Below are 14,405 nucleotides of genomic sequence, written 5' to 3'. Positions count from 1 at the left end.
CCGGGGGATCCCGCAGATCCCGGGGTTTTGGGGAGCCTCCCCCGGGCACAGCCGATTCCAGGCGGGGCTGGGCTGCAGAACCCCAAAGCCAAGCGCAGGGGCACAGCCAGCACCGTTGTCCCGGGAACACTTCAACTTCCCAAACCCACCCCCGGCCAACTCCCCTCCTTTCTCTTTTTTTTTTTTTCCCTCCCTCTCCCTCTCCTTCTTTTCTTTTTCTTTCTTTTTTTTTTTTTCCTGCATTTAATTTTATTTTCCGAACCACTTGATCTTTGCTTGGGAACCTCCATTAATTGCCTGGGTTTGCCTCTTCGCCTGGTCCCTTTATCATTATTTATGGCCTTTGAAATTGTGTAAAGTTCCCTTGACGTTCAATTTACAAGTTTGGGGGCTTTTTTTTTTCCTTTTTCCCCCTTTTTTTTTTTTTGTTCCAGCTTTTGTCCTCGCCAAAGACGTCGTGTTGGAAAAGGCTTTGAGCCGGCCAACATGAGAAGCTCGCCGGAGAAAAGGGAGCAGCCCCTCCATCGCTTTTAATTCCGCCGTGTTGCTGAATGGCTCTTTTACATAATTGCAGAAGCAATTTCAAAGCCAAGCCAGGGGCTGACTTTACCCAGAACCACATGGAGCCTATTTGGGGGCTTTTCAAAAAAAAAAAAAAAAGAGAGAAAAAAAGAGAGGAAAAAAAAGAAAGGGGGAAAAAGGAAAGGGGGGAAAAAAAGAAAAGGGGGGAAAATGGAAAGGGAAAAAAATGGAAAAGGGAAAAAGGAAAGAAAAAAGGAAGGGAAAAATGGAAAGAAAAAAAAAAGAAGGGAAGGGGGAAAAAAGAAGAGGTGAGAGTGAATTTTAAAAAAGGGAAAAAAGAAAAAAAAATTTAAAAATGAGAAAAAGAAGGGGGGAAAAAGAGAAAAGGGGGAAAAAGGGGGAAAAGGGGAAAAGGGGAAAAAAGGGAAAAAAGGGGAAAAAAGGGGGAAAAAAGGGGAAAAAATGGAAAAAATGGGAAAAAAGGGGAAAAAAGAGGAAAAAAATGAAAAAAAGGGGGGGAAAAGGGGGGAAAAATCGGGGGGAAAGGGCAGAAGAAGGAGTCAGGAGCAGCCTTGCGGGCAGGGCTGCTCGGGGCCAGCCCCGGGCCGTGTCGCGCTGTCCCGGTCCCGCGCGGCCGCTCCGTCCGGGGCGCCGTGAATGGGCGGGGCATCGGGGGCGTGGCCTCGCCGCCCAGCCCCGCCCCCTCCCGCTCTCCGCCAATGGGCGGCGGCGGCGGCGGCCACGTGGGGCGGGCCGGGTTCCCAGGCGGCCAAAATGTGAATGGGCGCGGGCGGCGCGGGCGGGCAGAGCGGCGGCGGCTCCGGGGGGCGCAGCGCGGGCGGGGCGGCCCCGAGGTGCGGGAGCTGCCGGGCCGCGGCCCCGCTCCGCCCGGCTCTGCCCCGGCTGCTCGCGGCAGCCGGCACGCCGCCGCCGCCGCCGCCGAGCCGCAGCACGACGACGACGAGGAGGAGGAAGAGGAGGAGGAGGAGGAGGAGGAAGGTGCCGGCTCGCCCGCCCGCTCGCCCGGCATGAGCGCGGCTTTCCAGCCCTCGCTGATGATGATGCAGCGCCCGCTGGGAAGCAGCACGGCCTTCAGCATCGACTCGCTGATCGGCAGCCCCCCGCCGCCCGCCCCCGGGCACTTCGTGTACACCGGCTACCCCATGTTCATGCCCTACCGGCCCGTGGTGCTGCCGCCGCCGCCGCCGCCGCCCGCGCTGCCGCCCGCGCACCCGCACCACCACCCGCTGCCCAGCCTGCCCTCCGGCTTCTGCTCCAGCCTGGCCCAGGGCATGGCGCTCACCTCCACGCTCATGGCCACGCTGCCCGGCACCTTCCCCGCCTCGCCGCAGCACCAGGAGGCCGCCAGGAAGTTCGCGCCGCCGGGCAACTTCGAGAAAGGCGAGGGGATGCCCCCGGACGGCGGCGGCGACGACGGCAAAGCCTTCCTGGGCAAGGACGGGGCCCTCCTGCCCTTCCCCGCCGCCGACGCCGTCCAGGCTTCCCTCGGTGAGTGAGCGCTTCCCTCGGGGGGGAGCGGGAGATGGGGGGCGGGAGAGCGGGGGGACCCCCGGGAGGAGACGGGAGCGGCCCCGGGAGGAGACGGGAGCAGCCCCGGGAGGAGACGGGAGCAGCCCCGGGAGGAGACGGGAGCGGCCCCGGGAGGAGACGGGAGCAGCCCCGGGAGGAGACGGGAGCAGCCCCGGGAGGAGACGGGAGCGGCCCCGGGAGGAGACGCGGCCGCGGAGCAGGGAGGGCTGAGCCCGCCCGGGAAGCCTCGGTAACATCGGTGCGACCCAAAGGTGCGCCGGTGGATGGGGGGGGGGAAAAAAAAAAGAAAAAAAAAAAAAAAAAAGAAAGGAGGGAAAACAACACAAAAAAGGGGTCCCCGGGGAATCGTTTTTGGGGCTGCGGGGCGGGCACGGAGCGTGCGGGATGCTGACCGGGGCCTCTGCTCCCTCCCTGCCAGCCGGGGCTCTGCGCGGCCCGGGCAAGGAGGACCCCAAGGCGGAGGAGGACGCCAAAGGCAAGGAGGAAAGTTTCTCCATGGACAGCGACCTCGATTACAGCTCGGACGACAACATCCCCGGGCAGGCGGCTCACAAGGAGGAGGACTCTGGCAACGCGCTGGAGGAGAGCGCCCAGAACCCGCCCAGCTCCAGCAGCACCACGTCCACGGGCAAAAACCGGCGGAGGCGAACAGCCTTCACCAGCGAGCAGCTGCTGGAGCTGGAGAAGGAATTCCACTGCAAAAAGTACCTGTCCCTGACCGAGAGGTCCCAGATCGCTCACGCCCTCAAACTCAGCGAGGTGCAGGTGAAAATCTGGTTCCAGAACAGGCGGGCCAAATGGAAACGGGTCAAGGCGGGCAACGCCAACTCCAAGACGGGGGAGCCGTCGCGGAACCCCAAGATCGTGGTGCCCATCCCGGTGCACGTCAGCAGGTTCGCGATCAGGAGTCAGCACCAGCAGCTGGAGCAAGCCCGGCCCTGATCCCTCCCTCGTCCCGCCAGGTTTTCACGGGAAAAGTTTCCAACCCGGGGTTTGAAGGCGACCCGCCCGCTTAGAAACAAAAACGAGAGAAGCAAAAAAAAACCAACCAAACAAAACAAACAAACCGGCAGCAGAAAAACCCACGGCAAAGAACTAGAACAGCACGAAATAAAACAGGAAAAACAGAACCCCGCGCGAGCGCGTGGCAAATCCCCGAACTCCAGAGCGGAACTTTCCGCTGACGGCGGCTTGGGAACGGTCTGGGTTGGGAGCAGGGATGTCCCGGCTGGCAGAGGCACACGAGCCTCCCTCCCACTCCCCACACACACCCAGAGATATTTATTGCGAGGCTGCCCCGCTCCGGGCGCCCTGGACGCGGAGCCGGCGCTGGATCCCCTGCGCGGAGCATCCCCGCGGCGCCTCTCGCCCTTTTGGGGTTTTCTTTCTTGTTCGGGGGCGAAAGGTAAAACAAAAAAAGCGACAAAAAGACGACAGAACGAACGAACAAACAAAAAAAAATCCGAAAGAAAACTCAGAGTTTCATTTCACGCCTTTTTTTATTGTTTGGTTTTGTTGCCGATGGCTGAGTGGCAGGCACTGGGGAATGAGTTTTTAAATCTTTTTTTTTTCTTTTTTCTTTTTTTTTTTTTGCCTGGCTTTCTGTCGATTTGGTTTGCCTATTCTACCAAGCCATGTTTAAAGGAGAGAAGGGGAGGGGGGGGTGGGGAAAGGCAAAAAAAAAAAAAAAGAAAAAAAAAAGCAGCACGATCTTCACTATTGTGTTTAATTTATTTCAATGTAGCTTATTTCCTTATAAGTTATGAAATTTAAAAGCAAACTAAAAGTCTTGTGAATAAAAACCGACAAAGAAACAAAAAAGACTTTTAAAAAAGACAGAAAAGAAGCCCTCCAGCCCCCGGCTGTTCTGTCCAGGATCTGGTGTGGAGCTGATTTTCCTTTCCCCTCCTGCGCTGCCGGAGCGGAGCGATGCTGCTCTCGCCTGGATTTTTGATTTTCTGCTTTTGTGTTTTGGTTTTTTTTTCCTTTTGCGGAGCCACATTTATTGCCGGGGAGGGGGGAGCCGGGTGGAAAACTTTCTCTTTTTTTGGTTTGTTGGGTTTTTTTTTCCTATTTCCCTTATTCTGAGGGATGAGAAAGCTGCAAAAAAAGCTGTTTAGCTGTGACTGCGCGGGGCAGAGCTCCCCGCACCCTCCCCCTGCTCGGGGCTGCAGCCGCTGCCCCCACCCCGTGTTTTTGGGGGGTGCCGCTTCCCCCAGCCCCCAGCCCGCAGTTTGGGGGTCCGCTCGCTCCCCCAGCCCCGTTTTTGGGGTTTTTTTGGGGGGGTGCAGCCGCTGCCCCCAGCCCCGCGCCCGTTTTCGTTGCGCCGGGGGTGGGAGGGGTCGGGGCCGAAGGGTCCCGCGTCCCCCCCTTCCCTTCCCGCATCCTTTTCATCCCTTTTCTTTTTTTCCCTCCCCATTATCCGCATCCCGGCTCCATCCGTGCCGGTGCCACCGTGACATCGGCAGCGCCGATTTGGAATTAAAAATGACATTTTCCCCAGGAAAACGGAGCGCCGGGGGGGTGATGGAGGGGGGGGGGGCTCTATTAAAATGAACTAATTAAATCTGGGGGGGTCCTTCGGTCCCGGGACAGGCTCCCAGGCTTGGCCGCGCCACATCGCTCGCGCTTCATCACTTATTTATTATAATTATAACAATTAATGTTGTTAATATGATTTTTGTTGGGGTCGGAGGGGGTTGGCCGTGGCTCCGGGGGTGCACGGGGGGGGTCCCCGTTCCCAAAAAGGCACAAGCCCGGCCAGCAGCGCCGGGGGCCCCACGGGCAGCCACGGACACGCGGGGAGCAGCGGGAAAACACGCGCGCAATTCCAGCCTGCCCTGGAAAGCTTTAAAAACCGCAATGTTCATTAGAATGATGATAATGTTTTGGGGTTTTTTCCGCGCGCGGGGGGGCGCCGGGAGCCGCGGGACACGCGTGGGACAAACGCCACCCCCGGCGCTGCTTCCAAAAAAAAAAAAAAAATCATCCCTGGAATTGCTTGGATTGAGCCCGGGCGGCGCTCGGAGCTGCAGCCGCGGCTGTGCCCCCAAAACCGGGGTGTACCCCCAAATTGGGGTGTGCCTCCCAAACGGAGGTGTGCTACCCATACTGGGCTGTGCATCCCAAATCGGGCTGTACCCCCAAATTGGGCTGTACCCCCAAATTGGGCTGTGCATCCCAAACCGGGCTGTGCATCCCAAATCAGGCTGTGCCTACAAATTGGGGTGTGCATCCCAAATTGGGCTGTGCATCCCAAACTGGGGTGTACCCCCAGACCGGGCTGTGCCCCCTCCCGGGGTGCGAGTGCGGGTTTTTGGGGAGCAGCAGCTGCTGCTCCCCCGTTGCCCGGATCCCTCCCCGGCAGCGATGGGCTCGGGGTCCCCGCTGCCCCCCTAACCCCGAGCGGGGCTGCAGGGGGAAGCCCCGGGCCGGGGGCCGGAGGAGAAGGAGATAAACAAGCGAGGGGGTTGATAGCTGTCATCATCACCATCATCATGGCTTTCATTTGGCTGCCTAATGAGTCAGATCACAGGCAGAGAGAAAAATTGTCAATCGCCCGGGCTCTAATGAATTTTTTTGCAAATTGTAATCAAGCCAGGCCGTCTCAGCTCGCTGATTAATGAGACCCAGGAGGCCCGGCCAGCACCTCAGCTTTTTATTCCATCCCGTCCTCCCTGCACTAAATTAACAGCAACTTGTCTGAGCTTCAAATTAACTCCCAATGATTAATTCTGATGGGGGGGTCTGAAGAATAGCTCGTCCTAATAGGCACTGGCCTCTGATGCTGTTTGAAATTAATACACTTCCCCTTTGGCTGCCGGCTTTAATCCAAGGTTGGGTTTTGACATCACTATATTTGTTGTTACAATAAATTCCTCTTACATCTGCGGATCAAATAATCGCGGTGCCGGCGAACCCGAGCTCGGAGGGGCCGGAGAGGCTCCTCTGCCAGCCCCAGCAAAGCCCGGCCGCGGGTTCAGCCAGAAATGCGGATTTTTGAGGCTGGGCAGCGGGGCTGGGCTGGCGCTGCCTCGCTGTTAAATGAGACATCAGCGCCTTTAAATCCCCCCGGGGTCACCCCCGGCCGCAGCGAGCCGGCGCTGCCCGGAGCCCCCGGACTCGGTTCTGTTCGTCCTGCCTGGATTGGTTTCACTATCGCAGCCGGGACCGGCCGGGCTGGGGCTTTCCGAGCCTTTCCCCTGTCCCTGCTGAGCGCGGCTGCCTCGGGAATGCCCTCCCGAAGGACCGAGCATCCCCCTGGGAACAGACCCCCACCCCTCGGGGCCGGCTCCATCCCCGGTGGATGCGAATCCCCAATCCCTGCCGTGGCTGTCATAAAGCAGCCGGCACCCTGACACACAAAAGCAACACCATATGCGCGGAGACAACCTGTATGAATTATAAATTGCACCATAAAAATTGATTGCCGCTCCCGAGCCCCGGGAGGCGCGGGGGGCGGCGGGAGGGGACGCGCTGCCCGGCCACCCCCTGTCCCCAAAAGGTGCCGGGTCCCTTCCGTCCCCTCCCGCCCGCCCCTCGCTTGCTCTTTTCTCCCTCCCGCTACGCCCGGACCATAGAGAGCCTTAATCTATTTATTTCAAGCCACTTCATCCTCCCTGCCGCTTTTGTCCCGGCCCCAGCCTCTGGCTTTGTGGCAGGACCGCGGAGGTTTTAAAAGCCCCTTCCCCTATAGTTTGAGGTCTCCTTGGCTGCCTGAATTACAATGGCTGAAACAGGATTACACTGACCTGATCCTATTAAAGTCGCCAATCGATCTGTGCCGCCCTCCCTCCGGCTCCGCCAACTCGCTCGCCCAACTTTCCCCGGGGCTCGGCCGGGCCGGAGGGAGAAGCCAAAGGCCGCCTTTCCCAGCGGCCTGCGGAGCAAGGAAGGATGCAGGGATGCAGGCTACTTTTGTTTTCTCGGTTTGTTGCCTTTTTTTTTTTTTTTTTTTTTTTTTTTGCCATTTTAAACGGAGCCACGTGGATTTCAAACCTCTGCTCCGTCTCCCCGAGCCGCGGCTCCGAGCTAAGGCGGCGCTTCCTCGGTGCGGGAAATCGAGCCAGACCCAAAGGAAAAGGGGGATTTCAGCTAAAAGCAAAGCGATTCTGCGGGATGCCCGCAGAATTCCGCGGAGTTCGCGCAGATTTCAGCCACGAGCAAAACCCTCCGCTGAGGGGGCTGCGGGGCACCGCGTTCCGCCTTTCCCAGACAAACCAGCGTGGGGGAAACCCTGGGAATGCCCAGCCCGCATCCCTGCGTGCCCGGAGCATCCCCCGCGTCCCTCGGGCACCGAGCGAGCCCCGGCTTGCTGGGATGCGGGGCAGGAGCGGCCGCAGCCCCGGGCTCCGCTGCGCCGGCGGCGCTGGGGATGCTCCGGGATGCTCCGAGCCAGCACCTGCGGGATAACGGGAATTCACCCCCGCCTGTCCCCAGGGAGAGCGATCTCCCGGCAGTGGAACCTGGGGGGGTCACGGTGGCGAGTGGCAAAGAGCCCATTGCCCTTTTGGGGCTCACATCCTATTAATTAACCCAGCGAAAGGCAACCCGGGGATTCCCGTTTGTCATTTTCCAGGAGAGTGTTACCGGCAGAGAGGAGCTGCGGTGCCAAGTGCCTGGAGATCCCAATCTTCTCTAAAAGACCCCAGAAATGGCCTCCCTAAAAGGGACATTAGCAGGGATTTTGTTGGGTTTTTTTTAAGTTAGCAAGTCTTGATGCTACCTGAAGTGACAAAAATTGCAACTGCTTGAGTATAAACAGAAATATTTACTGTTTTCCTCCCTGTTCTGATCCTCTTCAAGATAATTTTGGTTTTGCTGCAAAAGCGTCCATACTCGGAAATGTTGTGGGGAAAGGTGGGTTTGGCCCCAAAAGCCCTTTAAAAAAACACCTGCCCCCCTTGCTGGCATTCCCAGAACAGCCAAAAGAAACCATGGGAATGGGTCATACAAATCAAGGAATTGGATTTTTTTTTTTTTTTTTTTTTTTTCTGGCAGCCTTGGCTCAAAACCTTGTCAGCTCCTCTGGGCCACAGCAACAACTCCTCCCCACAAATCCTCCTGCACCACCCCCGAGGTGTCCTCAGGGCATCTCCCGTCACCCCAAACGTGGCAGCTGGGGCTAAGACACCCTATCAAATCCACAATTCCCCCACAACTCCATGATAAAAACCACTGGGCCACCCTCCTGCACCCGACTGGGAAGGCACCTCTGAGTTTTTAAGGACCAATCACTGCCTGGTTTTCCTCCACTGCTTGGGACAAAAAAAAAAAAAAAAAAAAAAAAAAAAAAAAAAAAAAAAAAAAAAAAAAAAATCTTAGTGCTTTTCACCCAAAACCCCAAAAGGATTTGGGTTGAAATTCCCTCTCCTCACCCCAAACACCAGGCCAGAGCAGTGCAGAGAGCTCCCCAGTCCCCAGTGGGAGCAGCTCTCTGTCCCCACTGCCCCTCATGTGGGTGACAGCAGGGACCTTCTGCAGAGCTGTGGCTGTGCTGTGGGGCCCTGAGCATTCCAAACAATCCCTCAGCTGCTGAGAAGCCACTGGGGCTTTTCTGAGCCTCCCAGTGCCTGTCAGAAACATTGCCCCTCTGGATCAGGCTCATGGTCATTTTTAAGACTCACATCTGTATTTTTTTTCCCACCAGATGCTGGGCTCCTAAGCCCACAGCTGCAATTTCTCCCCCCTCCCCAATTATTTTCAGATTTCCCCATTTCCAGAGCGGCAATAAGTCCCCGCCAAAGGAGGGTAATGGGAAGGCTCTCTCCGAGAGAAATTGTTAATTTGGGATTTATAAAGGACTTTCCTTAATGAATAATAGTTGAGGTCGATCTGTCTTCCTGCCTCGTTCTGCAAAGTAACATTTGTAAAGTGAGGTGATCCCAATTACTCCCTCCAATGACCCTCTCCAGGAGAGATTCCAGGGCGGCAGCCACCAATCCTCTCTCTGCTCCAGGGGTGCCAGGAGCATCCCCTGCTTCTCCCAGGGCTCCCTGGATTCACCCAGCTCCCAATCCCTACTCCCTGGATTCAGCAGCTCCCAATCCCACCTCCCTGGATTCAGCAGCTCCCAATCCCACCTCCCTGGATTCACCCAGCTCCCAATCCCACCTCCCTGGATTCACCCAGCTCCCAATCCCACCTCCCTGGATTCACCCAGATCCCAGTCCCACCTCCCTGCTGCTGGGATCAGCTCCATCCACCACCAGGATGTCCTGCAGGACTCCCAGGAGGGTTTGGGTTGGGAGACACCTCAAAGCCCATCCCACCCCAGCTTTCCACTAGCCCAGCTTGCTCCAGGCCCTGCCCAGCCCGGCCTGGCACATTCCAGGGATGAGGTGCTCACAGGAGAGCGGGGCTGTCCCAGCTGGCGCTGTCCCCCCTTGTCAGAGAGAGGGGAAATGACTCAATCACTGCCCAAAAGTGCCTGCACAGGAGAAAACACCGGCACCGGGGGGCCCTTGGACCAGCAGGAGGGGAATGGATCCGGCAGCTCCAGCCAGGCAGCCTCCAACGAGGAGCAAGGCCTTTTTTCCTTATTTTTTTTTTCCTTAAAATATGGATGCATTCCAGATCAGAGCCAGCTAACAAGGTGTGTGTGGGGTCTCTCCGACTGCTCCAGGTCTTCAGCTGGAGACTGGATGCCTTCGGGGGATCGATGCTTTAGCCAGGAGAGGGCTCTTTGCAGGTGCCTTCTCCAGCTGTTTTCCTCCCCTTTCATCCTGCCGCTCTTCCCTTCCCTTCCTCCCTGCAGCAGGGAACCAAGGCGTGGAAATCCCATTCCCTTCCCTCCTTGCTGCCATCCCACATCTCTGTCCCATCCGGAGGCTGGGGGAACATCTGGAGGGCCAGGAGCCAAGGGTGGGAATTTTTTCCCATGCTGCAAATCCTGCTTCCGTGGCTCCCCAACACCTGGGACAGAGACCCTGTCTGCCCCACCACCAGTGCTCCCCTTCCTCCTTTGCCTCCACTCCCAGAACATCAGCCCAGGGAACACTGATGCCACTTTCCCAGTCATTCCAGCAGAAAAGAAAAATCCAGAAAAAAAATAAAATATTTCTTTTCAGTCCCTTCTGCGCTGCTGGAGGGAACTGAGAAGCACAAGCTGCAGGAGCCTTGCTCTGTGTCACCTCCAGAAGAGGTGACCCAGGGACCACGCTGCCTTTGGATGCCTCCTCCCTGCTCCAAGGACTATTTTGGGTGTTTGTGCAAAGAACACGCTCCTTCTCTCCCCCTGCCTGCACAAATCACCCCCGTGGTGGTGCAGAGCTGCCCCGAGCCGGGCACGGAGCTCGGCCCTCCCTCACCTCCAGGGAGGGGACTCCGCATCCCGGCTCCCATCCCGAATTGTTCCTCACCTGGCACGGAACCCCGGCGCTGCCGGTACGAGCTGGCCAGGCCGATTAAGTGGCAGCCACCAGCCAATAAATAAATTGGAGCCATCTCCAGAGCTGATTAGCTTGCTAATTAAGCTCAGTTACGGGGAAATCTGCAGTCAATCAGCCCGGCCATTACCAGTTGGATCCGCGGAGCGGGAGATGGGGATGCTGCTCCTCTGCTGGGAAGGGCAGCAGCGGGAGGAGGAGGAGGAGGAGGAGGGGTGGGGAGGAAGGCGCAGCCCAGCAGCAGTCGGAGAGGCTCATCCACCCGGGGGATGCCCCACAGCCCCCCAAAACTCCAAAGAGAAGGGTAAAGCAGGGCTGGGGGTGGAGCGGATTTTCTGGCCGGGACAATTTGAATTTGCAGGTCTGCCCCCTCCCTCTGGCTCCCGGCTCTTCCCAGGCCACAGCTGGGAACCATCGGGATGCTGAGGGACATCCTCATCCCCCTCTCGGGGTCTCCTTTCCCTCCAAGGCAGCTCCATCCTCCTCGGGCTGGCCCCAAGCCGAGCTGGGATTTCCAAGCCGGATTTCCAGCGCTGCGGGATGGGGTGTTCTGGCATTTGGGATCCCTTTTGTCCCTCCTGCATCGGGCAGGGAGCTTTTGTCTCCTTCTCCTCCTTCCCCTGGCCCTGGCAGCTCGGGGCTGCTGCAGATCCCAGCCTTTCCTTCCTCAGATCCACATTCCCGGCCTTCCATTCCCACTCACCCTCCCTCGTTTGCTCCTGCCCCAAATCGGCAATAAATGAGCATTTTTTACTGCAAAATCAGGAGATTCTCCCCGGCTGAGCAACGAGCAGCCCTCGGTGGCAGCAGCACCAATTCCTGAAGGGCTGGAGGCAGCTCCAGGGGTTTTGTGCATTCCCTGGAAGCCCAAGGTGGATCCCTGGGCAGCAGCAGCATCACCTCTCCTCTCCCACCGCTTCAGAGCTCCTCATCCTCTCCCCGAAGCCAGGGAACCTCCTCAGCTTCCAAACAAACCCGGGAGAAGGCAAATAAAAAAGTGCTAATTGCAGGCGCTGGGCGTCAAATGGTTCCTGCCAGTTCATTTATTGGGCAATTAAAGGCTTTACTGGGCATTAGCAGGGATCAGCGCCTGCCCGGTGGGATCCCCAGCCTGCTTTTCCCTCTGCACTTGGAGGGTTTCTCCGGGAATGGCCGCCTTTAGGAATGGCTCTCCCTTCAGGGTTGGGGCACCGGGAAGGTTTTTCCAGCCTAAATGGTTCTCCAAAGTCACGTTCAGGTGGGAATTGCGAGGTTTCCTCGCGGAAAAAGCACAATTCCTGCGGGTGTCACCTGCCTGAGATCCAGCCCAGAAAGAGAGGGGGAAAGGGAGCAGGGATGAGCCCAAATTCCGGGCTCAGAAGAGCTCCAGTTTCGGCTGGGCTTCTCCCAGCCTGGGTAAGACCGAGTTCCAGGGTGTCCCTGCTCAGGGTGGGACAGGAGCTTCCAGCTTCCTTCCAAGCCAAGCCAAGGCATCCCATGGCCTGGATGTGGGATGCTGCAGGTGCTCAGAGCTTCCCAGGAGTGCTGGGCATCAGCCAGACTGATGGGAGAGATGGGATGCTCTGAGGATTGAGAAACCGATGGGAGAGATTAAATCCATTGAGGACTGAGAAACTGATGGGAGAGAAATCCAGGACTGAGAAACTGATGGGAGAGATGGGATCCACTGAGGATTGAGAAACTGATGGGAGAGATGGGATCCACTGAGGACTGAGAAACCAATGGGAGAGAAATCCAGGATTGAGAAACTGATGGGAAAGATTGAATCCATTGAGGATTACTAAACTCACTGCAAACAGGTGACTCAGAAGTCCCTGAATTTTCAAGCCCCAGGCTGGGGAAATGCACAGGAAAACCTCCACAAAATCAGATTTCAGACACCTCCAGCTCTGGCTTTTGGACACAGGTGGAGAAATAAAATCCTGGCTCTTTAAGGTCACTCTTACCTGACCTCCACGGAGCATAAAATATTTTTGTTTAAAAACCAGCTGGATGTGGGTCTCTTCTGGAAAACAAAGCTGGTTACCAGGAAAGAGTCAGCCCCATCCCACCACCTTCCTGTCCTCATCCCATTGCTCCCCTCACACCAGTTTGGATTTGTATTAAAAAACCAAATAAAAACCAGCCCAGGGAATGTCCTGGATGAGGGCTAAAAGCAGGTGGTAGCTACAGAGTGAGAATCTCCTGGGCTCTGGAGAAGCTTCCTTGGGCTGGTGCTCCCAGCATCCACCAGAGTGAATCCTGTGGAGGCAAGGGGGGAAATGCACAGCAAGGCCCTTATGGCAGAGCAAGTTTGGGCTCTTTAGGAATTACTTTTTCTCTTAAAAAAAAAAAAAAAAGGAAAAAAAGGGGATGTTTCCCCCACTCCCATTACGGGAATCAAGAGTTTTCCTTCACAAGCTCCTCCTGACCCCGTTGCTTTGCTGTAGGATATTTTCTTTTTTCCCCAGGCATCAGTGAATGCCACCAGCTGGGAGCGTTTCAGGGGTGCACAGGGGTGGGCTCGGGGTAAGGTGAGGAACGTGGGCATGAAAGACATCCTTAAATCTGCTCCACCATCCCTGAGCACCAGGATCTTCCAGGAGAAGCCAGATCTTAGGGAGAGAGAGCAGCCAGCCGTGCCCGCCAGGAAATCAAAACCCACATCCCTCCAGGAGAGCAAAGGAGGGGAGGGACGGCTGGCTCCTAAAAAAGGGAGCACTACTACAGCTTTGCACCCGGGGGGAATCCAAACCCAGTTCTGCCAGGCTGGAAGTCCACATTTCAAATCCAGGAACACAAAGCACCACCTCCCTGCTGCCTGGGTGCTGGGGTGGGGAAACCTTCCAGGAACAAAGGGCTGCAGCTGCTGCCTGACAAACCAGCCCCCAAAAAGGGGGAAAAAAGGAACATCCACGAGCAGTCCTGCAGCTTTTCATCCCCCGCTGTGCTGCTGGAGCCTCCCTGGAGCACTTGGAAAGGAAGAGCAGGGAAAGAAACAGGAAAGTTGCCCCAGATGGGACAGGAGAGGAGGGAGGCTGGGTGGGCAATGAGCAGTGGACAGACTGAGGTCAGGGCACATCAGGCTGAGAAGATAAAATCCCAAACCCCCAAATCCCAAACCCCCAAGTCCCAAATCCCAAACCCCCAAATCCCCAAATCCCAAACCCCCAAGTCCCAAATCCCAAACCCCCAAACCCCCAAACCCCAAATCCCAAACCCCCAAATCCCAAACCCCCAAACCCCAAATCCCAAACCCCCAAATCCCAAACCCCCAAACCCCAAATCCCAAACCCCCAAGTACCAGGCTGTGGCAGCCCCACTCAGACCATGAGGATTTCACCATTTCACCTCTCCAGCCCTGGCCAGGTTTCCTCTGGAGCAGGATCAGCTCTGGGGCACCTTGTCCCTCCTGGTGGCTTTGAGGTCACCAGGACTGCCAGGTCAGGAAAAGAGCCAACCCCAATCTGCTGCTTCTCCCTCTTTTCCAGGGAAATCACCCCACTTTTCCCACCTTCCCTCATCTCTGGGCACCCCTAATTTCTCTGTGGGACAAGCACAGACTGGGCAAACCACAGCTTTGGTTCTCTCTCCGTGGTGCCCTTGTAGATCCTAAAGGTCTCATTTCATTCTTCACACCAGGGCACCAGGGTGGTTTAAATCATCTTCAAATCATCTTTAAATCATAATTTCCCCCCGTTTCAATGCACATTTATGAAATCTTACCTGCTGCTCTCCAAGGACCACACAGCTCTCCCAACATTATGTAATTTTTTTCCTGCAGGGACCCTTCCAGTGAGTTCCCAGTCTGCCCTGGTGAAAACCCCATCACCTCCTGTTTGTCTTCTCCTTGAGCCTGCTCAGATTCCTGATTTCTCCTGGGGCTGTACTTGGGACAAGGCCTCTAAAACTGTAAATAAATGTCAATGAGCTGCTCATTGCCCAGGGTTTGAGCTGGTCCAGGGA

General features: G+C 56.7%; 1 protein-coding gene across 1 annotated transcript; it reads left to right on the top strand.

Moving 5' to 3' along the window:
- The first annotated feature begins 1,342 nt into the window (after positions 1-1,342).
- GBX2 (gastrulation brain homeobox 2) lies at positions 1,343-3,711 on the top strand. The gene is made up of 2 exons (XM_064435534.1): positions 1,343-2,031; positions 2,492-3,711. The coding sequence occupies exons 1-2, from the start codon at positions 1,551-1,553 to the stop codon at positions 3,013-3,015; spliced, it is 1,005 nt and encodes a 334-aa protein (XP_064291604.1). The 5' UTR covers positions 1,343-1,550; the 3' UTR covers positions 3,016-3,711.
- The last annotated feature ends 10,694 nt before the right edge of the window (positions 3,712-14,405 follow it).

This window comes from Passer domesticus, chromosome 10 (genome assembly GCF_036417665.1).
Source record: "Passer domesticus isolate bPasDom1 chromosome 10, bPasDom1.hap1, whole genome shotgun sequence".
Lineage (NCBI taxonomy): Eukaryota > Metazoa > Chordata > Aves > Passeriformes > Passeridae > Passer > Passer domesticus.
Note: the sequence above shows the minus strand (reverse complement) of the source record. Positions and strands in the feature narration are given on the sequence as shown.

What these genes read in the sequence shown, in the direction of transcription:
- GBX2 (XM_064435534.1), top strand. Translation starts at nt 1,551, where the DNA reads ATGAGCGCGGCTTTCCAGCCCTCGCTGATGATGATGCAGCGCCCGCTG. An exon ending in CGCCGTCCAGGCTTCCCTCG is followed by an intron (nt 2,032 to 2,491) that starts GTGAGTGAGCGC and finishes CCTCCCTGCCAG; the next exon opens with CCGGGGCTCTGCGCGGCCCG.